Here is a 27,861-nt window from a genome sequence, read left to right on the forward strand (position 1 = left end):
GACTTTTTAACTTAGTTTTAATATAGCAAAGAAAATTCCAAATACTGTACAGTGAAGTGTAGTATAGTACACTATATACTGTTATCATACACTATTGTTACATTACAGATAAAAACCAAATGTAATTAGTACAAGAATCACAAATAAAACAAACCAAAATGGGCTGGATAACAGCCAGTGCTGTGAAGATGGTACAATGTCTTACGCTAATTTATTTTTAATTCAACATGTAAAGCACTTACTGTTTAAAAAGATTTGTTTTCTAAATATATACACTATTAATGCTTATTTATACATATTTTAAATAGCATTACCTCCAAATAGTGCACTCTTTTTAGTTCCTTGGCAATAATCTTCATTAAAAATAAAATAAATCTGAAAATACCAATCATGTTTCAATCTTTTATTGCTCTACCACAGGCATAAGGGCTTAGAGGGAATTCTGCATTCTACAGATTTTATGCAACATCTTAAAATTTTAAATACTCAGTAACTGATATTCACAAGCAAAACAACGTTAAACAGATCACGACCGGTGTTCTTAAACAGGAGGCTCAACTTCATGTTAATATTGTACTACAAATGTATGTAGACTCCTTAATTTAAAAAAAAATTGTCAGGTGCCAAACAAATGTACAAACAACAATGGCATTTTCCTCATTCACATTTTCTTCAGTTATGCTGGAGCATAGTGCTGAAACTCCTGTACTTCTAAATATTGAATTCTGAATTGTAATATCCAGCATTTCAGTGTGTTCCAAAGAAAAGGCAGAATTAGTGAGCTAGTATTAGGGGGCAGTACAGTTCCCCCCACCCTCCCTTTTTTAACCATATTTTGAAGATTTTAAATTAAACACTTTGGTTTAAATATATATATATATATATATACACACACACACCCTTTGTATGGAGTTAGCACACAGCTTTGAGCCAGTGTACTTCTGTGAAGTTTGCCAGAGTATTCTCTCGGAGGCTACAGAAACCTTGTTTAGACATTAACACAGCCATACCTCAATATCATCCTTACAAAGAACTGTTTTATGTTCACATGCTTGATCTGTGGTTTTAAAAATTCCACATAACTATTAAACCACACAATAAACAGATGTGTAAAATAAAGGACTGCCTTTAATTTCAAATATGATCAGACTCTTAAGTTCTGATCTATTTTTACATCTGATGACACTATTTAAACTTGAAAAGCTCAAAAAAACAACCCCACCAGTATGAATGAATGTCTTTGTGATTGCAAAAGGGAAGTTGTCCCAAAGAATATATTATAGTAACTAATACAGCATCTTAAGAAAGGTACATAAATCTCTACTTCACTCAAGCAATGAAATTCAAATATTAATTCCCAGAGAAATATAACACAGTAGCAAGTACTTATTCATAGCCAACCATTGTAACAATACTGTTAATATCTTGCATTTGTCTGGCAAGCAAACTGCATGCTGTACTCCAGTGATTTCTAGTCTGCATACCGATATTGATTCAAAAGCATTTGTCCAATAGTCTGGATTTCAATCTCTATGTTAGCAAGTCTTTGCACTGGGCCCTGGCATTTGCCACTGCCTGCCTTGCCTCTCATTCAAATTACATACATTAACCAGCAACGGAGCTTGGGATGCTCCAAAACTTAAGTCTAATTTGCCGTGCACACTGAGCAAAAGTTGGCAGGCTCTGGCTAGGACAGTAACTGGTACAGTTGTCCCAAAATGTGGGAACCACAACTGAATTTCACACTGGTGACTCTGTAGTAAGTACTAGTAGGTCTGATGATAAACAATACTGACTGATCTTTGCACCTTCAGAGAGAAGCCTTAGTCACACAGCTTTATTCACCACTATTATTTTACTAAAGCTCTCCTCCCACCAGCATGCTCCCCCAACCCGAGCATTTTCCTGAGTCTCTTAGGGAAAGATGACAAGCACACAAGTGGCAGAAAAACAGGCTTGTATATCTCTCAAACTATATTTGCTTCTATTAGGCCCACTAGAGTTCAAATGAAATGCTCTCCTGAACTTACAAGTTTCAGTGCTCTTTATTTATTTTTTTTCATACGGACACACACCTCCCCAGGGTGTAGATGAAATGTAACTTCATTTTGGATTTTGTTGGAAATTAAATGCATCTGTTTAAATACATCAGAAAGTTAATGAAATAAAGAAAAACTGCAAAGAAATATGCACATTTATTACAAGCCTGCATGAAACATGGGGAGCTTACATCAAGCTAAAAAATGAGCTTCAATTACACTTCTCATGCATCCTGGAGTTTTCTTCATATTTCTTTATTTCATAAAGTGAAGGTTTTTGAGAGACATGATTTTTGATGGGTCCCAGACACATGACACTAATTGTGGGCCAAAACCAAAGAATGAATAACCTGCATCTATGTCATTTCTGTTCACATAGTACAGATGTGTGGAAAGATTTAACAAAATAAACCAAACAAAATCAAAGTCAAACCTGCTCTAAGTCTTCCTCTTCAAGCAATAAGATGTGCACATACACCTACTTGTGCAGTCCCCCAGAAAATGCAATAGGTCGCTGACAGGTACACACCATCCTTCTGAATAGGATTATGAAAGACTGAGGTGTAATAAATTTAAAAATGCATGGCAATACCTCATTCTCCCCCAACACCCTACACATACTTTACTTATGGGGAAGGTTTCTCTCTTTTTCCTTGAAGAGATTTTAGTGTATGTTTAAGAAATTCTTATATCAGCTAGATTCACTAAAATCCAAAGCCACCCACGTACCTCTTCTCTCAACCCCTGCTCATTTATAGTGATTTCTGGGAACACTTCTCACCATGTGGAAGCGTGTGCTTTCTGTCTCCAGCCTCCAAACAGCTAGGCTGCAGCAATGGACAGTAATACAACATCTGAGGTTATGGCAAGCTTCCAGCTGCTACATGTGCATCCTATTTCTCATTGGATAAGCACTGTCAGTTAATCAATACACCAGAGAGGTCAATTTTGGTGCCAAGTTTACTTCACTTATAGTTATTTGGTTGAGCTTGCAAAGTTAGCAAAAGAATATCTTTTAAATTAGCATTTATTCATGAAAAGGTGATTTTTATGTTTCATATGTAAGTAATGCACTACCTTATTAAATATTTGTTCCCTGTATGAAAAGAGAAACCAATATATGATGTTTTAATTACTAGTAATTTAATTAAATTGGGACTATATTTTAAGTGATTTGCTTCAGGTACTTTTCCATATAAAAAAATATGTCCTCCCTTAAGCAGGGCATTCTATCATAACAGTGCTTAGAATTTGTTTCTGTTGATGTGACTATAAATGTAAAAAGTAAGGAGATATTTTTCTGAATACAAACATGTTTATAATAAAAACTTAATATCTGTGGAACTAGTAAAAACCCATGTGTGTACACAAACAGACTTCAAGATCTAAATGTTGTAAATTCCTTTGAGGCTGTTTTAACACTTTTTGCCTAATCCATTTTAGCTTAAATTAGAGGAAGCAGCAATAATGCACTTAAAATATGAATATAGAAAGTAGAAGGCAAAGATACACATTCCATCTTTATGGAGCACGCACAGTGGCTGCTTCTTAAGAACTAGCACTGTAGATCTGATGAATATGCTACTTAAGCAGATACCAGCTTTATTATGAACTGATGCAGGGAAATTTGCATCTCAAACTGAAGAGAAGCTAATAGAAACAGTCATCTTTATGGGCATTGAAACAGTACATATTTCCTGTTTCCATGGAGTTTAAAAAATGAGCTTCTAGAAGCTCAACTATCACTGGAGAACATTTTAGAACAATGCAACTCATTCAAGAGCTATTTCTTTCTAATGAATTCTGTTAATTCCTCATGCTCTGAAAATATTAGCCATTACTTAACTATAGCCACCATTTACCAGTGCTAATAATCAAAATCTTTAAGAACTGATTTGCTATTGAGCTGTTGTAACTTCTTACAACACTTTCCAACCTCTCTCCCCCATATCCCAATATCAAAAAAATTGCATGGCAAAAAAGTGCATGCTATCACTTACTTAGAAATGGCTGTGTTGGCTCAGACAGCCATGCGTAACTGCACCGCATTCACTTTGTCTTCATCTTACACTAAGTAGCCTTTTTTCTAATCTTGCTCAAACTGATAATATGCAGAAGATAAAGGGAGCTGAATTATAGTTACTCTTATCCCAAGGTTCTGACAAGCACTTACAGGAATATGGATGCAAAAGTGTTTAAATCTAAGGGAATGCCAGCATCATGTAATTAAAGTGTTGTATATATTGTTTTATGAAGTTTAACATACAATTTAATTTCAGTTGCTCTTCTGAAATTAATGTAAATGTCTGTTTACACTATAATTTTGAGTGGACACAGACTTCTCGGATAACACATTAACGTTGTCAATTTTCTATTTTTGCTCTGTTCTAGCCTTTTTGGTAATCTTACACTAGCACTAAGAATCTCACATGGGCTTAAATTTTAAGACTTTCATGGAATTAAAATTACAAAACTTTCAATAACCCACATCTACAGCAGATATTCATCTCAGTGCATTCTCTAATAGCTAATTTACAGGTCACTGAGAGCCAGCCTGGGCAGCAGCATGGAATATTAAAAGCTATTGCCAGTCACACACTTGCTATCATGCACTGGATAAGAAGATATAATCTTTGAAACATACAAGATTTAATGACTAATCATTTTATATGGCCCAGCCAACAAATATTACATTTGAACATCTATCCTTATCAGCTTTCAACCAATCAAGAGTGATCCATCGGCTCAGTTGTATTAGCAATCCCTGCATCTTGACTATCCATCTCCTCAGCCTCCTCAACAGAATTTCCTTTTTGCGCTTTAGGTCTGGTGTGGAATGTTGCTCCCATTGAATTTACCATGTTGCCAGCAGTTGTTTCTGTATTTGAATGTTCAGTGCCACCTGTTACGGAAAAAGAATCTGGCAAATTAGCCTGAACGCTGCCAGTTTTAGGTGATGAACTCACCGCTTCTACTTTCCTTTGTGACAAATCGATTGATGCTGACTGCTCTGCATTCTGATCCCGCAGGTGTCTGTCCATTGATGCCTGAATAGAAGAAACCATTTCCTGTAATTTTTTTCGCTGTGCCTCAATCAAGGTAGGGTCAAGCTGCCTGCTGTCTCTCATTGTCACTACTCCAGGAGCTATGCGAATAAGCTCACTGTTACCAGAAGCAGCTGTGAATATAGAAGGCTCTATTTTAGTAGGACTGCGATTGAAGTCTGTTTCTGTGTTATGCTCTCTTAAAAGTGGTGTTTCCCTGGATTTCTGATCAAGTTGTTGGCTAGTAGATGCAGTTCCTAGTGAGTGGCCCTTTCCTTGAAATGCAGTTACATTATGCAGTTGCTCAGATTTCTTTTTCACTACTCCACCACTACCTAATTTCAGAAGTCCATGTGAAGGACTCGCTTCCCTGCTTCTTGAAGTAGCCTCTGCTCGTACTTGACTTAATGCCTCTTTAACCAAGTCTTCAACATCAGGACCAATAGGGAAGTGCCCAGCAGCATCCACACACAGCTCTAATCTATCTTCTGCTGCATTATACACAAAGTTTTTACCAGGCAGATATGGAAAAGTACAGTGCTTGCCATCAGCCAGGCCTACAGCAAAGATAGGGGGAAAAAATCAATAGTGTTATTAAGTCAGACCATTTTTTCTAAAAACATACTTATATTATGCAGTCAAATTCAAAATATTAGTTACAGTATCAGAAAACAGTAAAGTGATTACAGTAGACCTATTTAAGTGTGATCAGAAGTTTTATGCAGGCTTTGCCTGCAGTGACCACATTAGAAGTAAACATTCTGTGCTGCTCTACAGCAAACGCACAAAGATGCACCACAACAGGTTGGAACAAAATACATGGCAAGATATACAACTGCAATGTGTTGTTTACTCACTCCACAGAGATGGCGAGGTATGAAGCTGAAAGCTGCAGAATATGCTTCCAAGAGTCTAATAAATGCTAAGAACCAAGACAACTAATGGATAGGTTGCAAACAGCTGATTTCAGGGCAGGGAATTTATTTTCAGAAATTACTTCATTTTTAAATAATGCAGCTTTTGAACACAAGTTCTAAGTTTCAAGAAGCTGACTCTGATTTAGTAGTAGAGTATGTACTAGCACACAGGATTAGAATTCAAGTCTAAATGCCAAAGGCTGGGTAATGCTTTTCAGGTAACACGCTGAGTGTCTGGAGGATGTCCCCCAATGAGAATCCTATCTAGTGTTTTAGGAGCAGAAGGTGAAGTTTTCAAAAGTGACTAAGGACCCTAAATTTCAATGAAAGTCAATCTAACATAGGCTCCTACATGCCTAAATCACTTTTGAAAATGGGACTTGGATACTTTTAGAAATTTGACCCAGGGTCTTTTAGTACTCTCTCTCTCTCAGACTGTAAACTCTTTGGAGCAAGGATTTTCTGTCATTATAAATCAGACAGCACTGATCGCATTGTCAGTGCTAAACAGAAGATTAAGAGTGCATATTAGCTGGAGCAATAGTTACCACAACACGGGGATGAATAAAAGCTAGACAAAAAGGGAAAATCCTCAAGTATCAGAAGACCATCTTCACAGGGCAAGGAAGAGTTATACAGATCACAGCATACAATCGTTTTCTGAAATTCTAGCAATTTTGAAGAGATCCAGTTTTCCTTAAATTGTGCTAGTGTCTTGTGTATAGAGGCAGCACAGGTTAGGTTAAAGCAGCCAGTTTTATAAGAGCATCTGCAGGATCCTAACACTGCTTTTGGGTTAGGTTAAGTTAATATTAAATAACTAGTAAGGCAGGGTTGAGTTGGGGATAGTCTAAAACAGTGTTTCTCAACTCATGGGCCGTGATCCAAAAATGGGTAACAAGAACGTATGAAAGGGTTGCCAACAAACTTTAAAAATAGTTCATATTTGGACACTTTTTTGAAAAAAATAGATGCCACTTGTGCTTTACTGTATGTTAACACTGTGCATACCAATGGTATTGCCACCCTTACTTCTCCTGGTGGTGGCGTTGCCTTCAGAGCTGGGCAGATGGAAAACAGCAGCTGCTGGCTGGTTGGTATGGTATTGCCACCTTTACCTCTGTGCTGCTGCTCGCAGCAGCTTTAACTTATTATTTCTATTGTTGTTATTATTACATATAATGGCTAATAAGTATTATGGGCCAAAATACTTGTGTTTTCTACTTAAGCTATTTACTGGGTCAGTATTGGCCATCAATGTTTACAAATGGGTCCTGGTCCAAAAAAGGTTGAGAACCAGTGGACTAAAACATGCAAGTGTTCAATATAGAATGGCATGAGCCCACACGAACATGACACATTTCCAGATGAGTATTACAAGGAGTCAGCAATCTGAAATAAGATTAACTATAAACTGAGGTCAGACAGAGGTAAAATGTCAAAAATTTTAGTCAATTTTTTCCAGTGAGAGACCTGTAGTAGATATAAAAATCTAGCAACTGACAAGGGTATGTCTACACTGCAGTTAGACACCCACAGTTGACCTGTACCAGCTGACTTGAGTTCACCGGGCTCAGACTACGGAACTGTTTAACTGCAGTATAGATATTCCAGCTCAGGCAGTTGCCCGAGCTCTGGGACTCTCTCACCTGGCAGGGTCCTACAGCTCAAGCTCTAGCCTGAGCCAGAACATCTATACCACAATTAAACAGCCCCTTAGCTCAGATCAGCTGGCACAGACCAGCTGCAGGTTTAACTGCACTGTAGACATACCCTCAGTCACTAGAAGTAGGAGCGCACAGGGTGTGCGCTATCAGGAAGGTTTTTATATTACTGGGTTTATGGGAGGATTTTAGTAAGCTGTGTTCCCAACAGCATTTGGACCTCAAGAATATGGATTTTAATAGTTAAATATCTTCTTCTCAGAAAGAGAAGTGTCAGTCACAGAATGTCATCTCAGTCCACTACATGCAGTGAGCCTACAGAGTTGTGGGGTTTTTTGTTTGTGTGTTTGTTTTTTTGAAGAAACATGACTTGTGTTATAAAACTATGTTTGGTGATCTACTGCTCCATTGCCCATCCGATTCTGCAGTGTTCCTGCCAGGGCTGGTTCAAGCAATGCTGGAGCACCATGCAGTCATTTTGATTGAGCTTCCAAGCTGTTGTGTGGAAGAAGGGGATACATCCCAATCTCTCAGAGTGTTCTAGTTGTCACCACAGAACAGACTTGCATGAGCTATTCTGTGTTGCATGCAATGCTGCACTGTGAGCAATTAGACAGCATTTTAGTGCTGGTGGGGGGCCCTGTGGCTTAGGGACCATCCACCAACGAAGACTTTGCAGCACTGCCTAAGCCAGTTCTGCTCACTGCAATTCTCGTAATAGACCTACAAAATTTACAATATCAGAAAAGTGCTAAAAATTGGCATATTTCTGGCATTTTCTTTATATTCTCTTGCAATTCTTGAGGAAAAAAGCAGAAATTATTCAAAGTAGAAAAATACAAAAAACCACAATTTCTTTATTTCAAACAGAATGAAGTCAAGCAAGTATTTGGGGGGCATCAACAAAAAAGGCATTAAAATCATTTTAAATATGTTAAATTCATTAACACTGAAAAGATGATGACAAGTATAAAAAGTTGATCACTTATTACAGATCAAGTCAGTCAATGTAAGGGCCTATTTGGCTGAAAATACCCTCCATTGCTACAGCTGCAGAGAGATGGCAAGCCAAATTCGGTCTTAAAAAAATTACATGCACACAGCTCCCATGATGCCAGTGGGAGATACACACCTTCACAAATACCCAAGAGCAGAATTTGACCTCAAATTGCTACCCTCCTCAGTAGCCTCTAAGGGCTTCAGGAATTAAACATCTCTGTCTTTCCTACAATGCAGTCAGACTTAACACACCTGGATTTATATACACACGCACACACCCCAATAGTGTCAGGTTCTTGAGACTAAAATAAGAGGCTTCTAATGCACATGCTCATGATACTTCCGAAATCTCTCAACTTGAATGGCTTCTTCCCTAACTCACTGAAGATCAGTCATCTGTAGTGTATATGGACCCAGAGTCATCACACCCATTTCAGGATGACAGGATTGTTCCAGAGGTAAATCTGATGAAATATGAAGCTATGCAGTTCAAGAAACAGTTCATATGCTTGAGTTCTTTCTTAACTGGTTCTGGAACTTTCATCTAGTCTTAAGAATGTTTCCATTGTTTCATTCCAATTGTTTCCATAGCAAACAATTTACTCTGAATAGGTAGTCCTGCAGTTTGAAGGCCATGGACAGGATCTGAGAGATTAACCATAGCTATACTCCACTATAAAACTTGATTTTGTAATACTATCACTTACAGAACTTAAAAATATGCGCACTCCTGTTTCTCATTTGAACTGATGATACAAAAATTACAGCGTTAACTTCTCTAGCTCGCACAAAGGCAAAAGTTCCTTCACTGTGTATTACTAATTACATCACCATAGCAATTTAGAATATCCATACCACTTCAAAGCATTATTTGTACTATAATGTTGATACTTATCCTATTTGCCTACCTTCTTAGAAACTAATACTGGAAAAATAATTCATGGCAATGCAGCAACATTCAAATACAAAAGGTGTCTCTCCACTCACTTTCTTTTCATGTTTCCTTAGTTGGCAATAGTGACTTCTGGGTCAGGCATTTCCTGTCAGTTAATCACCAGCTGGTGTTTGGCTTTATTGCAGGCCCTCAATTCCAGGTGGTTATTAATGAGGGAGGAACAACAATATCACGAACTGTGAAAATGGCAGAAATGCTAAACGATTTTTTTGTTTCCGTTTTCACCAAAAAGGTTAGTAGTGATTGGACGTCTAACATAGTGAATGCCGGTGAAAATGAGATAGGATCAGAGGTTAAAATAAGGAAAGAACAAGTTAAAAATTACTTAGACAAGTTAGATGCCTGCAAGTCACCAGGGCCTGATGAAATTCATCCTAGAATACTCAAGGAGCTGACTGAGGAGATATCTGTGCCATCAGCGATAATCTCTGAAAAGTCATGGAAGACCAGAAAAATTCCAGAGGACTGGAAAAGGGCAAATATAGTGCCAATCTAGAAAAAGGAGAACAAGGACAACCTGGGGAATTACAGACAATTCAGCTTAACTTCAGTACCAGGAAACATAATGGAACTAATAATTAAGCAATCAATTTGCAAACACCTGAAAGATAAGTAACAGTTAGCATGGATTTGTCAAGAACAAATAGTGTCAAACCAACCTAACAGCCTTCTTTGACAGGGTATCAAATGTGGATAGGAGCAAAGCGGTAGATATAGTATATCTTGACTTTAGAAAGCCTTTTAATATGGTCTCACATGACCTTCTTATAAAAGAACTATGGAAATACAACCTATATGGAGATACTCTAAGGTGAGTGCCAGTGCTTAATTTGTGCCAGGGCTTGCCAGGACTGAGCCCCAGCACCTCTAGGCTTGGCAGTTCATAGCCCCAGCACCAATGGGCTTGGCGCGTCAGTTACGAATGTAAAAGAACTGCTTGAGTCCCAGCACTTCTTTCATTACAAATTAAGCATTGGTAGGTGCATAACTGATTGGAAAACCATTCCCAGAGAATAGTTATCAGTGGTTCACAGACAAGCTGGAAGGGCACATCAAGTAGAGTCTTGCATTTCTGGGTCTGGTTCTGGTCAATATTTTCATCAATGATTTAGATAGTGTCACAGAGAGTACACTTACAAAGTTTGCAGATGATACCAAGCTTGGAGGGGTTGCGAGTGCTTTGGAGAATAGGATTAAAATTCAAAATGCTCTGGACAAACTGGAAAATGATCTGAAGTAAATAGGATAAAATTCAATAAGGACAAAAGCAAAACACTCCACTCAGGAAGGAACAATTAGTTGCACACATACAAAATGGGAAATGACTGCATAGGAAGGAGTACTGCAGAAAGAAATCTGGGGTCATAGTGGATCACAATCTAAATATGAGTCGCTAGTGTAACAGTGTTCCAAAAAAAGCAAACATCATTCTGGGATTTATTAGCAGGAATGCTGTAAACAAGATAAAAAGTAATTCTTCTGCTCTATGCCGCACTGATTAGACCTCAACTGGAGTATTGTGTCCAGTTCTGGGTGCCACATTTCAGGAAAGATGTGGACAAATTGGAGAAAGTCCAGAGAAGAGCAACAAAAATGATTACAGTCTAGAAAACATAACCTATGAAGGAAGATTGAAAAAATGGTGTGTGTTTAGTCTGGAGAAGAGAAAACAGATAGTGGACATGATAACAGAAACATAACAGTTTTCAAATACATAAAAAGGTTGTTACAAGGAAAAGGGAGAAAAATTGTTCTCCTTAACCTCTAAGGATAGGACAAAAAGCAACGGACTTCAATTGCAGCAAGGGTGGTATAGATTCAACGTTAACCACCCTGACAGGAAACTTTTTCTAAGGTGGAATAAATTGCCTAGGGAGGTTGTGGAATCTCTGTCATTGGAGATTTTTAAGAGCAAGTTAGAAAGACACCTGTCAGGGACGGTCTAGATAATACTTAGTCCTGCCATGAGCGCAGGGGACTGAACTAGACCTCTTGAGGTACCTTGCAGTCCTACAATTCTGTGATTCTATAATTGCCCAGAAATGTCCTCTCCATTAGCCATTGTTAGAACAAATTCACTAGCTACACACAATATACCATTCTTCACAGCACAGATTAATCAGGCAGAAAGATGGAAAACCAGAAAGAAACATTGTCATAAGATACTTGTCTACTAGTTGTTGGTGCCAAGACTAAGAATTAAGTTGAAAATAGTGGGTATGAAGTATCACTGAAGTATTAATGAACTTTACAGATTTCTGTAGAAGAGAATGGGATGAGTTGTATACAGTCTTTATTAATCATAAATCATGCTCATTGTTGCAGGGTTGTCTCAAAGCAAAAACGTTTTTTCTGTACCCTATGATAAAAGTGTATTTAACATACAATGAAGAGATGATCGATGTGGTACAGCAACTCAGAATCAAGAGTTTAGCTGAGATTGGTAAAACAGAATCTAAAAATAAATCAAGTGGTGAAAAAGCAGAAGAGTGAGTGCTACACTGTAGATGGCACCACAAGAACTAAGTTGTACTGTGAGTGCAAAGATTTGGGTAAGAAAAGCCTAATATTTCAGAGAAGGAACTTAAAGTGAATCAGATACTATTAATAGCATAACTTCTCAAAAGGAAACATTATTTCACTTGTAGACAAGTATTTTCTCAGATTCTAAAATTAGTTTCTGAAGAATATAAATTTGTTCTATCTTCTTGGTCTTTAGCTCGTCAGACTATTGGCATTTTCCAACAATACAAGAACATCCACTTCATATATGGAAACAAACTAACAATATCACCAATGCATTTTAGAGCATGAACAGAACTTTGACAGCCTCTATATATGAAAAAAAGTCACTATTTCCTCAGTCTGCAGCCTCATGCCATGCAAAGTTATGAAAACCATGGCACTTAAACCCAGTTATCTTGCATTCAGCAAAGAAGAGCAGCTAACATACAGAAACTATTTTCCTTATGTATGCAGCTCAGGAAGTTTAACTGGAGATACATAGCTAAGACCCTATCAAATTTGTGGCCATGAAAAACACATCACAGACCATGAAATCTGGTCTTTTGTGTGCTTTTACCCTGTACTATACAGATTTCATGGGGGAAAATCAGTTTCTCTCTCAAATTGGGGGTTCTGACCCAAAAGGGAGTTGCAGGGAGAATTGCAAGATTATTTTAGGGGCATCACAGGATTGCCACCCTTACTTCTGCACTGCCTTCAGTGCCAGGCACCTAGCTCTGAAGGCAGCGCCCTGCCAGCAGCAGCACAGAAACAAGGGTGGCAATACCATACCCTGCCACCCTTACTTCTGCGCTGCAGCCTTCAGAGCTGGGCAGCCGGAGAGTGGTGGCTGCTGACGATGGCCCAATTCTGCAGGAACCAGCGTAGAAGTATGGGTGGCAATGCTATACCATGTCATCCTTACTTCTGTGCTGCTGCTGGCTCTGCCTTCAGTGCTGAGCTCCCAGCCAACAGTCACTGCTCTCCAGCTGCCCAGCTCTGAAGGCAGTGTCACCGCGAGCAGCAGTACAGAAGTAAAGGTAACAGTACTGCAAGCCCCCCTATAATAATCTTGTCACCCTTCCCCTCCCCCACCTCCTTTTTGGGTCAGGAGCTCTACAATTACGACATCGTGAAATTTCAGATTTAAATAGCTGAAATCAGGAAATTTGCAATTTTTAAAATCCTATGACAATGAAATTGACCAAAATAGCCCATGAATTTGGTAGGGCCCTATACATAGCTGCACAGAGACAATTTTAGAATTAAAGCTTAAATCTGGGCAATGTCCTTCATGACTGTATAATTTTGTCTGGAAACAGCTACCAACCTTCATAACCTCAAAATATTTTACACAATTACCAGGCTTACTGCTATTGGAAAGCATCAGAGGGGTAGCAGTGTTAGTCTGGATCTGTAAAAAGCAACAAAGAGTCTGTATGTTGACACAGGACTGACAGACATACATATTGGAGCATAAGCTTTCATGGGTGAATATCCACTTCATCAGATGAATGGCATTCATCTGACAAAGTGGGTATTCACCCACAAAAGCTTATGCTCCAATACCTCTGTTAGTCTATAAGGTGCCCCAGGACTCTTTGTTGCTGTTGGAAAGTATCCATACGCAATTACTTTATTATACCCAGATTAAGTTTTAAAATAAATATTTAGTCATGTAAACTAACTTTAGGTTCCTACATTGTGCCCATCACTATAGCATCTGAGCACAGTACTTCTATTAGTAAGAATGTAGGAAAGTTACAGAAAAGGCCAAAAACAGTGTTCTATCAATGGTAGGGTTTGCCTCTTCACTGCTGGTTTCTTCTGCATCCTAAGAAGCAGTATAAAATGCAGCTGCAGACTCTGAAGTGCTAACGTTCCAGTGAATCAGTATTTTGAAGGGGAAGAATGGGTGGTCACAATGGAGGTGTGATTTGCTCCAGATTCTATGGGATTTTCATATTCTTAACACTTAACCACTTATAGCTGGTTCCCCCTGTAAGATGTAAGAATTTCAGAATCATGTCAAGTGCCATGCCATTTCTAAGGAGAAAGTTTCTTGCAGAAATTCAGAAGGGTTGTTTCCATGACTGAGAAAGATTGATTTCAAGTGACTAAGTAAATCTGCTCCACATGACTAAAAAGAACTGGAGCCAATTTGTAATCCCACAGACAACTGATGGTAACCCCTTTTGTGAATCACAACCCATATGTTGAGAATCCCTACTCTAAAAAGTTACAAAGCAGTATTTCAAGAAATAGAGGCATTTATTCAAGCTACCGTGAAAACCAACTATTGGTTCGTTCAGTTTATATGACTGCAGTTCCTGCGTTAAAATTAGTGAAAGTTAATATGTACCTGGTGCATTTTAATTGTGTTTTAAAAACAGAGCAAACAAAAAGACTCTTGCTAAACCTTGTTTTTTCAGACACAATCAGCATCTACACATGCAAGTTCCAAGTCTAGGCTCTGGGGTTTCCATGGTTCAGCAGTCACAGATCTAAATGTTTGATGCATGAAATCCTACAGATTTAAATAATTTTAATCTGAACATGTTGTTTAAAATGTTTTCTCAAATAGCATGCTTTTACTGCATTATCCCCCATTTTGGTACTTTACTAATTTTTTCCCCATTTAATTTATTCTAAGAAATGAGGGAGCATTAGAAGTTGGTATGGCATTATTAAATTGAAACAATGGGTTATGGCAGTGTAGCCTAAGATCTTGGCTGTATTAAAAAATACAAATTTAGGATGCTTGAGGTGCAAACACTTCAGTATCAATTTTCTCATTCTTAATTATTTGAGAAGATACACGCCACGGATTTTAATAATTTTAACCTCAAAGTTAGAAACAAACTGTACCAGTAGTTTTCTTCATTATGCTGTAGAACACCCCACCCTGCTGAAACAAGTGAGGAAGTCCCTTTGCATATGACCAAACATCTTCACCTGCAAGACAAAAAATAGAGTAATAGTTAGAAACTAGCAGTCATATTTAATGACACAGGGTAAAAATTTCAATAGTCACTGTTTAATTTATACCAGGGCTTACCAGGTCTGAGCCCCAATACCTCTAGGCTTGGCAGTTCATAGCCCCGGCACCTCTGGGCTCTGCATCAGTTATGAATGTAAAAAAATTGCTTGAGCCCTGGCACCTCTTTCATTACAAATTAAGCACTGTCAAGAGTGTCTAAGGGATTTAGGAACTTAAGGCTTATTGAAAGATTATAGGACTTAGCACCCCAAGTAACTTAGGACCTTTTGAAAAATGTTACCAACAGTCCAAACACAAGTACTCTTTACACTTAAGAACACCAATAGAAAGGAAACATTAACCGTGGTGTCCCAGCCATCTCCTAACCCAGGTGGCATGATTTTACATCTCATTCAAAGAATGCCACTTTTAACAGTGCACCTCTTAGAACTGTAGAGAGGCAGCATAGTCTAGCATGGACCATGCAAGGGTCTGGAATCCCAGAAACCCTGGCTTCTTGTCTCAGCTCTGCCAATGATTTATGAAGGGAGCCCAGCAAGTCAGTTAATATCTCTGCTTCTATTTCCCATCTGCAAAATAAAGAAAATGCCAACCACTTACCTGCCTCACAGGAATGAGAAGCAATTAAACTAGCACTGTACTGTGACCAGCTAGGTCAATAGACATTATTACTGCCCTACCAGCAGGGTTTTGGAGCTGTGTTCCAGCTCTGCTCCAGCTCCAGGCAAAAACCTGCAGCTCCACTGCTCCGCGCTCCAGGCTCTGCTCCAAAGTTCTCCCTATCAGTATTTATTATCTGCCCAAATTCTGGAGTGGAACTTGAACCCGATCTTCTGACCCAGAAACAAACTTTAACTGGACAATTGATTTGTTTAGAGAGCTAATTCACTTTTTTCACTTGGTACTGAACATTCTAAAAAAGTGAAATGGAAAAGTATTCAGAGACTTAAAAAGGAAAAAGATAGTGCAAGAGCCTTCTTCTGCAGATCTTGCAACCTAAACAGCCACATATTTCTCTGTCTTAACTCTCCATAAAATCTTGTCAGCTGAAGCAATGTCAAATAATAAATAGCACCAACGAAATAAGTTAACTATATCTGTTATTTGGGGAAACAGTATGCATGAAAGATGCCATAAAATAGTACCCTTCAGTACTTTCTCAGCCAGTAGGGGATACAAGCTAAAACATAAAGTAAGGTAAACTAGAGAGTCGCACACTTCATAGCTTCTTTAGGCTGAGCTCATTAACCACACCAGGCGCTTCTTGCATTCCTCCATGTCCACCCCCCCTTGTTCACAAGCTCCATGCGTGTTACCCTCCCATCCCCCTTAATTTCAGGGACTCCCTGCAATTCCCTCCCAATCCACCCAAGAACTCCTACCTTCACCACATGGCAGGTGTTCTGTGTGTCACCCATTACGTCACTCCCCCCAAGCCAGGGGCTCCACGCATGTCCCATTCTCCCAGTCCCACTTTCTCCTCCACTCCCATATTTCTTTCTTTTTTCTCTCTTTGGGAGAGAAAATCATGTAGAGTGGCAGCATTTTAAAACTATTGGGAAAGGAGGCAGAGTTGACATGGTGAGGTATTGTTATGCTAGAAGTCAAGTATCAGGAGGTAGCCGTGTTATTCTGTATCCACAAAAAACAAGGAGCCCAGTGGCACCTTGAAGACTAACAGATTTATTTGGGCATAAGCTTTTATGATCGAAATGGCCCTGTCAACACTGGTTCTCCACTTTAGAGGTAACTCCCTTCTCTCCATGTGTCATTATATAATACCTGCATCTGTAATTTTCACTTCCTGCCTCTGAAGTAGTAAGATTTTTTACCCACGAAAGCTTATGCCCAAATAAATCTGTTAGTCTTCAAGGTGCCACCAGACTCCTTGTTGTTTTTATGCTAGAAGTTGTTAATGGCTGTCATCAACCAGATCTTTGATCTATAGACCCTCGCAGAGGGGATTGAAGCTAATGCTCAATGTGTCCACACCCACACCCAGCCTTTGCTTTTTCTGATTTTCACAAAAATCAATTGGGGTCTGACAACTGATGCCCACACCATTCCCTGAAATTCTGGAATTGATCAGATGCACTGTTCAAAAATTATGTTACAAATAGATAGAAATGCCACTGAGTTGAGCAGAAAGCCTCTGTTCTCTCAGCCAATAAATAGGATGACACACTATTGCTTCTATTCAAATATTTTCTCCCCTACTTTTTTTTAACAATACTTTCAATCACTTCAATCAGAGAAGCTGCCACTACTCCTTCAGCAGAAATAATATTATAAGATTTCACAGATCCTGCAATGCAAGCTCCACAAATCTAGGCAAATCTTAGGGCACGTCTTCACTGGCAGCACTTTAATGCTGTTTAGTTGCAACACAGCACTGGGAGAGAAAAAGAAAACAAAACAAACACCTCTAGGAGGGGGAATAGCTCTCAGCGCTGGTGCACTGTTTACAATGGCATTTTACTTGCCACGCTCGGGGGGGGGGGGAGGGGTTCACACCCCTGAGCAAGAAAGTTGTAGTGCTGTAAAATGCCAGTGTACACAAGCCCTTAAGTTATCCAAACAAAAATGTTAGCAGCTAGTAGAAAAACGATCTGATCTTTACAACTCACAGCTTTGCCATGATCATGAACTATGACACTAAGCTCTTTAGGGCAGGAAGTGTCTTTGTGTTCTCTTTGTACAATGCCTAGCACATTGGGGTCCTGGTCCATGACTAAGACTTCTAGGTGCTACGATAATACAAATTAATCATAATAATGATATTTTAAAGACAGCAATTCAAGATTGTTCCAAAGCAATCCAAGCAATGTTCCAAATTTTGATCAATAAAGTTGCAGAATGTACATGAACTAAAATAGACCAGATAAAATGGCTTTAATGCCATACTTCCATATCCATCAGCTTTTATGATGGTTTGAAATTAAACAATTTAACACTTCAACAAATTCTATTGCACTTAAACTCACCTTAAAAAAAAAAAAAGTGTATTTTCCCTACTCTTTATAGTCAAAGCCTGAACGGTGTTTTTTGGCACATACTTTCCAGAGTTCATCCTCTGGCTGAGACCAGAACTGGCAAATTTCATCCTGGCAGGTGGAAGTTATATGCAACTGATACATGTCCTTTATCATACAAAATATTTATGCAACCTTAACTAAAGGTCTTGCTATATTGCACCTATAAAAAGCTGCCCCTACTAAAAAAAATGTAAGAGGAAGTTTGAGAAGGGCTGGTAGTTGATCAGGTTCCAAAGCCAGAAGACTGTTTCTTGATTCTAAATACCTGTTCAAAGCCAGCAAATACCTAGTATTCCAAGTAAAGCACTGATGGAGATTGTCAATGGGACCAAAGTCCCTTTGGCTGGTTTTTACTAATCATAAAGACCATGGAACCATCTCATAGATCAGAGGTGGGCAAACTATGGCCCAGGGGCCACATCTGGCCCTCGAGCTCCTGCCGGCTGGAGAGCGGGGTCCAGGGCTTGCCCCACTCCAGCGCTCCAGCCAGGGGCTTGCTCCGTTCCGTGCCTGCTGTGGTTCTGGAAGCAGCAGCATGTCCTCCCTCCAACTCCTATGCATAGAGGCAGCCAGATGGTTCTGTATGTTGCCCCTGCCGAGAACTGTGGCCAATGGGAGCTGCAGGGGCAGAGCCTGCAGATGGGGCATGGAGGAGCCGTAGGGGAGACATGCTGCTGTTTCCAGGAGCTGCTTGAAGGTAACACCAGCTGTAGCCTGCACCCCTGACCCCCTCCTACCTTCTGGTCCCAGCCCAGAGCACCCTCCTTCCCCCCCAACCCCTCATCCCCAGCCCCACCCCAAAGCCTGTGGCCCCAGTCCAGAGCCCCCTTCTACACCCTGAACTCCTCATTTCTGGCCCCATCCCAGAGCCCGTACCCCCAGCCGGAGCCCTCACCCCCGACCACACCCCAACTCCCAATTTCTTGAGCATTCACGGCCCATCATAGAATTTCCATACCGAGATGTGGCCCTTGGGCCAAAAAGTTTGCCCACCTCTGTCACAAATGGTTGCTCACCTCTCTAAGTGCACCCCAAACCTTTGAAAAGCTAAAAAATACAGTAAATATTCTTGCTTTATAGATACCCATTTTCATTTAGGCTAGGACTTTTAAAGGAAAATAAGGGAGTTAGGAACCCAAATCACATTGAAAAGATTTGACTGTTTCCCATAGGTGCCTTTGAAAAACCCCAAACATTAAGCTACAGGCTAGTGTTTTATCTAATGCACCATTATAAAGAAAAGCAAAATTAAATTCAGATAGGTGCTCTTCACTTTATAAAAAGGCATATTATGACATTTAAGTGTTCCCTTAACTGTGTTACTAACATTAACATTTTTTAAAAAAAGAGAACATTTTAAAATGTACTTTTCACCCTTATTCAAAAAATAAATGCAGCATATCATATTAACCTTTGTCAGTAAAAAAATCCTAATAGTTTCACTTTCTCTCTCATCAGTTTTGCTTCCCAGTTGTTACACACTACAGCATTTTTGCTGAGTTCACAACACTGCCAGGAAATAAAATGTCTGTTTCCATTTAATTAAGATGTGGTCCTAACAATTCTGTTCATGTTAAATTTAACAAACCTTTTTATTTCTTTTTTTAAATATCTAGATTGTGTATGAAGAGAGTCTAATTGCAAGAAGTATGAACAATGCCACTGAAGCATAGCACATACAGTCCATCTTACACTTGTGCAATTATTGATTAATTACAGCAAGACAGAGCTTCAAAAATTAACATCAGTATCAACTAACCTAGAGATCAAGGCTACTAATCGTGGTGAAAAATACTTTTGCTACCATGCCTCCGGCAATTTAGAATGACTAACATTTGTGCCCTGTTCATTCTGTATTGTATTTAGGTTTGGCAGAATTCAATTAGTAAGTTACCTTTGGGGTTTATACATTTGTCCTGTGTTGCTGGGTTAGGTTCTTTCAATGCTCAGATGATGGGTTTAATGAAACAGCCTATTAATCTGGCAGATCATACAATGGGATTCAGAAACTGCCTCAGGACTCCACATATGAGAGATGATACTCTTAGTAATATGTTGGAGTATGCCGATTACACAGTGGTTATGGATTCCTTAAGAGCAGACTTCTGCACTTCAACTTCAGATATGGCTGCAAGAATGGCGATGTTGTATTCACAGGAAGCATATGCACCTGCTTTTTTTCCCCAACAGAAATGAGACAGCCTAACCTACATACATACATACATACATACACACACACACACACACATAAAAATGACACCCCAACAGTCAGTTCATGCACTGGGAGGAGAGGACACGAAACAAATATCAGCTACCTGAGGTTTCAGTTTAGGCCTGTCTACACAAAGAAGTTGCCTTGTTTTAACTGAAATCAGTTTTAAAATCAGTTTAATTAAACTAGTGCAAGCCCCTATATTGACACACACAGCCGTTTAAACCTGGTTATATCAGCTTATCCAACAGCTGCTAATTTACCAGCACAAGCCAAACCAATCTAAATAGATTTAAACCTGGCTTGTGAGAGTCCACAAAGGGTTTTGCAATGGTTAAAGTAAATTGGTTTTAAAAGACACCTTTAGTTAAACCGGTGCAGCTCTGTGTTTAGAGTAGGTCTTTGGGAACAGAAAGTAGTTCCTGTGTGTGGTTCTAAATTTTGAGCCAGACAAAAATGGGGAAGAAAGCCAGAGTCAATTTTTCACAGGTCAGATATAAAGTGTAAAGCAAAAGTCCAAAACCAAAATAATGCAAAGTATCCAGTTTAAAGCTCTGTAAATATATATCACAATTTAGAAGTTAGTTGAAAACAGCATAAATGCTCCAGAGAGAGCTTGTCAAGATCTTTAATTAAGTTGTTAATCTAGAAATACTTGCACCGGAATGAGAGATCTTAGTCAATCAAATAGGCTGAACTGGTGGTCCTTCCATTAAGAAGCCTGGATATGGTTTTCCCCAGTGTCGAAGAAAAATTTTCCAGGATCCAGAATGATCAGCAACAGATTTTCCAAAATGGATTTTCCTTGTAAGCATGAAAATGTAAAACAGAATTTTCAGATAGGCCTTTTCTCTCTCTACCTCGTATAATCCAAGTCTATAGGATTTTACTGACAAAAGCAAATATTATGCTATATTTTCTCACTCTATAATATGAGGTGCACAGACTCTTCAGACTTTGTAACACTGTAGCTAGGCAGCAACTGAGAAACTATCTTTTATATAGCCCCATATAGCATGATGGCTGAAAGCATCATACCTAAAATGCTCCCAGTCCCCTGCATCCCAAGAATATTTTACATTCTTTTCCTGTGGAAAATTAAAATTGTTTTCATAAAATTGTTTGAAGTCTTAGCTACCTGATCAATTAATGAATGGAACGAAACAGCTGTAATATAGTAGCAAGCAGCCAGTTGTCAGCACAAATTTCCTCCAGAAGTCATTAGAATAAAGTACAGTATGGTTTTGATCAGAAGAGCGACTATGTAAAAATAGCTTCTTACTCAATGGCTTTGTTCTGTGTAATCTGTCATAGCTGTTTGCTTTTAAGAGAAAAAAGCAAGTGTGTGCTACCATTTATTCTATTAACCCTGAAAAGCTAATACAGCCATAAGAGAGTGAGCTGGATTCTTTTTCTAGCTTGTACATCAATAAAACTGTTAACCAAGCTCCAAATGTAGAATCTTGAACTAGTGATGTGAGTGTCAAAGAATAACTTGAGTCTCTGATCCCAAAATGAGCTTGCAGCATTCACAATTTAACAATATTTACTTGTCAACAAAGCAAGTTTGATATAGAAGTCACTGGAACAAATGTAGAATGCCAGAGTGCTTTTTTGAGTGTCAGTTATCACTGCATTTTCAAGAGTATTTTCTGGGGATCTTGTTATACATTCTGAGTGGGTATTTTAGGGCTCCATCTTAAAGGAAAGTAGTTTTTAACCTAGACTATTCCAAAATGGGCCCTTGAGGCTGTAGCACATATGCCAAGTTAATGTCTTAGCTGGTGGTTCAAAATGATGTCATACAGATCTGGGTGTAGACAGGCTCATAAGAAATCAAAATAATAAGGTGTAAGCTTCTGTCACTGCACTCTCTGATTAAGAAATCATTTTGTTTTTAAATATTACGTTTTACTTTGTGTTAGCCAAACCAATTCCCTCAGGCAAAGGAGAAGGCCCAGTCCAACAAAACCCTCTAAATACTAGTCTGTCTGTTTGTCCAGCTAATGTACTACAGTGAACGTTGTACTTCCTGGAAATAAGTGAAAGGAACTGTTACACTGAGTAATGCAAAGCCATTTCAGCTTAGCACACTGGTACAGTACTAGGACAAAAACAGATCAGAGACCATGGGAAAGAAAAGGCAGAACAGAAAAAAACAGAAGAAAGACAAAATAAAAACTATCAGTACTAGAAACAGTCTCTCTTGTCAGCCACTGGAAGAGTAAGTTTAGACATCAGGAAGTGAGAGAAGCACTGAAAAAGCCCTGAGTCATCTGAGTCAAGGTAGGAAAAATGAAAATAAGATGACAAGAAAAAGGAAGCGGTGAAGAGTCCCTTCTTCTGGCATTATGACTACCTCAAATTCACATTTTTCAGTTTTCAAGTGAAGCTTCTCCTACTTACTGGTTGATTTGGAACTCAAATATATTCAGCTTCTTTCTTTGGTATCTATTGCTTCTCCTCAGCTTACATTAAGCCAATTACAATACCCAACTACTGTTCCTCACTATGTCTCAGTCTACATATAAAGTTGCACCAATTTAGCCAAGGTGCAATGTTGCATTGACTTCACTGACCAGTGTAACCTTTTGTGTGGCAAGCTGTAAGGCTTTATCTCTCTACAAAATTAAGAGTTTAGCTAGCATCCAAACTTCCAATTAAACAAAAGCTGTCTAATTATTTTCTTCTCATCCCCTTAGCCTGCATCCATCCTTGAATCCTCTGAAGTCTGGGTGGGGGTGGGAAGAGTAACTTATGTATACACCAAATTTTACCTTCAGAAGGGTCTGGGGCGGGGAAAAAAAAAACAGAATGAGCTCAGAGAGGGCTCCACAAAGACACAGAGTAGAAGGTATTTTCTGTATTGTGTTAAAAAAAATATATGAACTATAGATACCTTACAAGACAAATTAAAGTTAGTCTTACCCATTAATGTTGCTAGAAGACACAATGAGTACATTTCTTTATCAGCTTGCTCTTGCAACTCCTTGGAAGATATTTTACTGGTTACTGCAACATCTTCATGTTTCACAGCATGAGTTGAGGGTACTGAAGTAGACTGACTACCTTCTTCCTTACCTTTGAAGATCTCTATAGTTATTTTATCACCATGCTGTAAGGGAACTGGCTCGTTCTCCATTCCTTCCTTGGGTGGCAGAAGCTCTTTGGGAGGAAAGCCATAGCGAATACATTGCAAGTATGGAGGAATATTAAATTCTCTGGCTATACTTTCCTGCAGCTCCACGAATGTGGTTGTGGACTTCAGTGTAAGCATAGACTGTCGCCCATCATTTGTTGTTATTCGGATCTTCTTTTCTTTTGTAGAAGTTGGAGAATAAGGGGTCTTTGTAGGCGTAGCAGGAGCAGATGATGGCCCATCACGAACAGCAGCAGGGGAAGTAGTCCTAGGTTGTCCTTTTTGTTCTTGTTTTAATTTTTCAGTTTTCCGTTTCTGCATTACAGAAGCCTGGTCTGAAATGTTCTGTTGAATAGTTCTTTCAGTTTTACTCATATTTAACTCTTCCTTGTGCAAAGTTTTCATTTTCTGTCCAGTAAGAATAATTTTGGTTGGAAGTTGCGAATCTAAGTCTTGTCCTTGTTGCATATCATCAGCTCTTTGCGCATGAGCACTATCAATATTTACAGGAGTATAATCATCAGGGTTCTTTTTGGCAGTTTGATGTAATATTGTATTGACAACTTTCTGAATAAGAATCTCACTACCAAATTCACCAGGAAAATGTTTGGTAACAAGTTTCATTGCAACATCATACACATTACTGTTAAGGGTTGTATCACTTTCATACTGGAACCAATATACAGTCTCTCTCACCACTCTTCCACCCCATTCTAAAGTAATAGGAAAGGCTTCAGGGAGATTGTCATATTCTTTACCATCCCAATAATGCTTGAATCCACAGCCACATTTGCCACCAGTGGATTTAGTATTAGTTCTGTCCCCATCCAGATACACAACAGATCCATCTCCCCTGACACGACGCACCAAGGTACCATGACACCAGTTACAAGCAGTCAAACTACTCAGACTGTAGTCTGGTACCAGGACATCCTTCACAGAATTATAAGAGCACACCAAACTGTTCAGAGGGAAACTGTAATTTTTGTCAGGCCTCAGCTGGCCATGGGTACTTTTGGCCAGATTATACAGTTTCCCTCCTGGAGCCAGCCACTCTGGAGGAACATGAAGCTCTGAAAGGGCACCACAGATTAGACACTTGTGAAGGCGGTTATCCACCACTGCTTTTTTGGCAGCTGCAGTAACATCTTCAGGCTGAACTCCTATTACACCAGTTCTTCTGTAAAAATACTGATGTACATCAGCTACTAAACTGGGATGAATACCATGCTTATTCATGAAAACCTCTTCCATTGCAGCAACCAGCCTCAGTAAGTATTTATCTTGCAAACTTCTATCTCCTCCAATCACACAACCATCCTCCTCCAGTTTGATGTACTTTTTGATGAGATCCTGAGGAACTCCCCAAGCTTTAGGAAGTAATTTAATAGGCAGTTTTGGTAAAGCAGCACCTTTTATTCCAACCAAAGGAATATAATGGTTACGTCCAGAGCTACTCCATGCAATACAGATAGGTTTATTCAACATGCCATCTTTTCCCATGCATTTTTCTACCGGTACCAGCCCAGGGAGAAAAGTTGCTGAGTAATCTCCAGAACTACGCATTCCACTCAAGGAATCCAGCAGGATGATGGGTCGGTGAAGCACATTGGCCAAACCAAAGATGTGAATGTTTCGCAGGCCCAATGGCACACCTTCTGGGGGGACAAACAAAGGGTCACACTCATTGATTATGTCCTCCCACTCTACTGCATCGATGAAGTCATGGAAGAGAGCCTTGTAGCGGCTCAGGTTCTCCTTGAAGTGCTTCTTCAGGTTCTCCCGGAGCGCATGCCAGAACAGCTCCCTGCCCACCAGTGCTCTTGAGACAGCATGGACCAGGCAGTGGCCGTCACCATCCACGTGGACAGGGATCAGGCAGTCCTGGCTGTTGTTAGCTTTCTTGATGTCCTCTAGGGTGTCATGCAGGTAAAGGAGGCTGCCGGAGCGGTCCTTGCCATAGCCCATAGTGTCGACATGCTCAGGCTCGATGAGGAAGGCACGGTCGCCCAGGAGAGCACAGTCAAAAACATCCCCCTGGTTCATCTCGGTGAGAAGCTTGGCCTTGCCCGTTTGCTTGTCCATGCCATAGCGGGCCAGGATGGGGGAAAGCAGCTTGCAGTGGTAGTTGGACAGGCCCATAACTTTGACCAGCTCCGTGTTCTTCCTGGGGGGGCTCCCGCCGCTCACCCCCAGCAGTGCGTTCCGCAGCAGGTTGTGCAGCACCAGGTCCGGGTCCGTCACCTCCTCCACCCCCAGCAGCTGTCGCTGCTCGTGGCGCTGCCCGCAGTCCGTGCACTCGATGCTGCCGCTGCTCAGCGGCCCGTGGGCCGGGAAGAACAGGCGCGCCTGGCAGCTGGGGTCCGGGCAAGTTCCGGAGAAGATGCGCCGGTCCCGCTTTTTCGAGACAGGCGGCGGGGGCTGCTGCTGAGGAGGCGGCGGAGGCGGCGGCGGTTGGGACATTGCTCCGCAGTGAGCAGTCTCCACCCCTAGCTTCTCTCCCCTCACAAGCTCATCCCTTCGCCTCGGGTAACGGCCGGTGCCCGACGGATTCCGCCCCGTTCCCCAACCGCGGCGCACCAACCCCGCCAAGGAACGCGGAAGCCACCGGCACCACCGCTTACTGCTTCTTCACTGCCCCGGCCGTTGCATTGCAGGCAACGGCCTTCCACGCAGAAGGCGCAGGCGCGACGCTGCTCAGCTAGCCGGGAATTGTAGTCTTCTCCGCCAGTGGGCCCAGGCTGTTGGGACTAGGCAATCGGTACTTCCAGAACTACAAGTACCATCATGCAATGTGTTGTGACGGCTACGGGAGAGAGGAGAGGTAGGCGAGAGCAGCTCCCAATGGTTTCTGGGAGATGTAGTCTTTTGTGTTGGTCACCGGGTCTGCAAGGGAGGAAGCTTGCAGAAGAGGACACAATTCCTAGAATGCTTTGCGGTATCCTGTTTGCTTCCCGTTTTCACTGATTAGGGAGGGGTAGCTGCTGCGTTTAAGGTGACACGCGCCCTTCGCCCAGTGTGCCTCAGAGCCTGGTCTTAGCCAGCTCAGCACAGGCGTTGGGGACTGGCGGAGCAGTTCCTTGTCGCTGACAGCCAGGAACGCCTGGCTCCCTCCTTGCCTGCCTCTGACGAGCCCCAGCCAGTTGGGCAATGAGAAGATGAAGATACTTCAGGGCCAGTGTTATAAAGCCTGGTGCAATTATCATACAGGTGGAGCAGGAGAGAAGACATTAAAAAGAAGCTGCACTTTGCGAGGATACTGAATCGTCACTATTTGTTCTTCTACATGCCCCAGCAAGCCACTGGGCAGCGTGGGGACTCCATGCAATGCTTCGGTGAGGGACAAGGCAAGGAGGTGAACAGGTTGCGATAGAGGGACAAGGAGCTAGACTGAGAAATGGCCAAGAATTTTTCAGCATCTCAGGATCTGTACAGGGCATCCCACAATCTAGACATGGTGCGACAGATGGCAGCTGAACTGGTTCGGCAGATGAGAATCACTGCAGGCTTGAGCTGGGGCAGTTTTCTGGATACTAGTAAAAGCTAAAATCAGTATTTCAACAGGATAAAATGTGGCCTCACAGTCAGGACTTATATTAAAGGGGCAAAAGATGGCCATACTCTTCCAAACTTTCCCCCACCCCCCAGTCCCATGAGCCACCAGAATGAGACACTGCTCACAGCAGATTGTGTGGATATTCAAAATACAATTGTGCATGCTTTGTGAGATCCACTGGGCTCCTGGAGCTTGGCTCCACTTCAAGCATATTTAAGTGTCATGTTAGGCTCCTTGGGCTTGGCTCCCTCTCCACTGGAGGGTGGGGGATTAACAAAGAAAAGGCAGCATCTCCCATTTGTCACTTATTTGTGGCACTAAAATGAGATATCACGGTAAATTGTGTAGATTTGTGATTTTCATTTCTCAGGTAAGAATGCAGAGATATAGTTAATAGTATTGGCATTTAAATTATCATCACTGGATCCCTGAAATAACATCACTGAGATGAAAGGGGCAGTTCACACCTTTCTGAGTTATTGTTATTGGCTCTGCATATTCACGTGGACATCTCTGCAAGAGTTACCGTTGCTTCACATTTTTTAAGTTTTCTTCACAAACAGCTAAATACTTTTTTCAAAAAATGAAAGCTGAGATTTTGGTGAACAAGATAATGTTCCAGTGAGGTGCTAGTACATGATACTGCTGCCAGGGATGGCATGGTATTTACCTGAGGTAATTTTTACCAGATAAAATGATGGGAAAAACTAGCTAGTTCTAGTTTACTTGAGGTAATTTTTACCAGATAAAGCCCTGGGAAAAACTAGCTAGTTCTAGTTTAAGGCATTTTCTATT

At 40.5% G+C, this 27,861-nt stretch overlaps 1 protein-coding gene across 1 annotated transcript; it reads right to left on the minus strand.

The window, feature by feature from the left end:
• On the minus strand, positions 1–26,199 carry VCPIP1 (valosin containing protein interacting protein 1). The gene is made up of 3 exons (XM_032777035.2): positions 23,300–26,199; positions 14,992–15,078; positions 1–5,640 (listed from the first exon to the last, which is right to left on the minus strand). Exons 1-3 carry the CDS (start codon positions 25,971–25,973, stop codon positions 4,766–4,768), a joined length of 3,636 nt encoding a protein of 1,211 aa, XP_032632926.1. The 5' UTR covers positions 25,974–26,199; the 3' UTR covers positions 1–4,765.
• Between the last annotated feature and the right edge of the window lie 1,662 nt (positions 26,200–27,861).

The sequence above is a fragment of the Chelonoidis abingdonii genome, chromosome 2 (genome assembly GCF_003597395.2).
Source record: "Chelonoidis abingdonii isolate Lonesome George chromosome 2, CheloAbing_2.0, whole genome shotgun sequence".
Taxonomy (NCBI): domain Eukaryota; kingdom Metazoa; phylum Chordata; order Testudines; family Testudinidae; genus Chelonoidis; species Chelonoidis abingdonii.

Bases quoted from the DNA above. Each gene is read 5' to 3' on its own strand.
- VCPIP1 (XM_032777035.2), bottom strand. From the start codon at position 25,973: ATGTCCCAACCGCCGCCGCCTCCGCCGCCTCCTCAGCAGCAGCCCCCG. The intron at 15,079-23,299 runs GTAAGACTAACT...TTTGTCTTGCAG, and splicing joins TCTTCTAGCAACATTAATGG to GTGAAGATGTTTGGTCATAT. The intron at 5,641-14,991 runs GTACAGTTTGTT...TCTTTGCTGTAG, and splicing joins CATAATGAAGAAAACTACTG to GCCTGGCTGATGGCAAGCAC.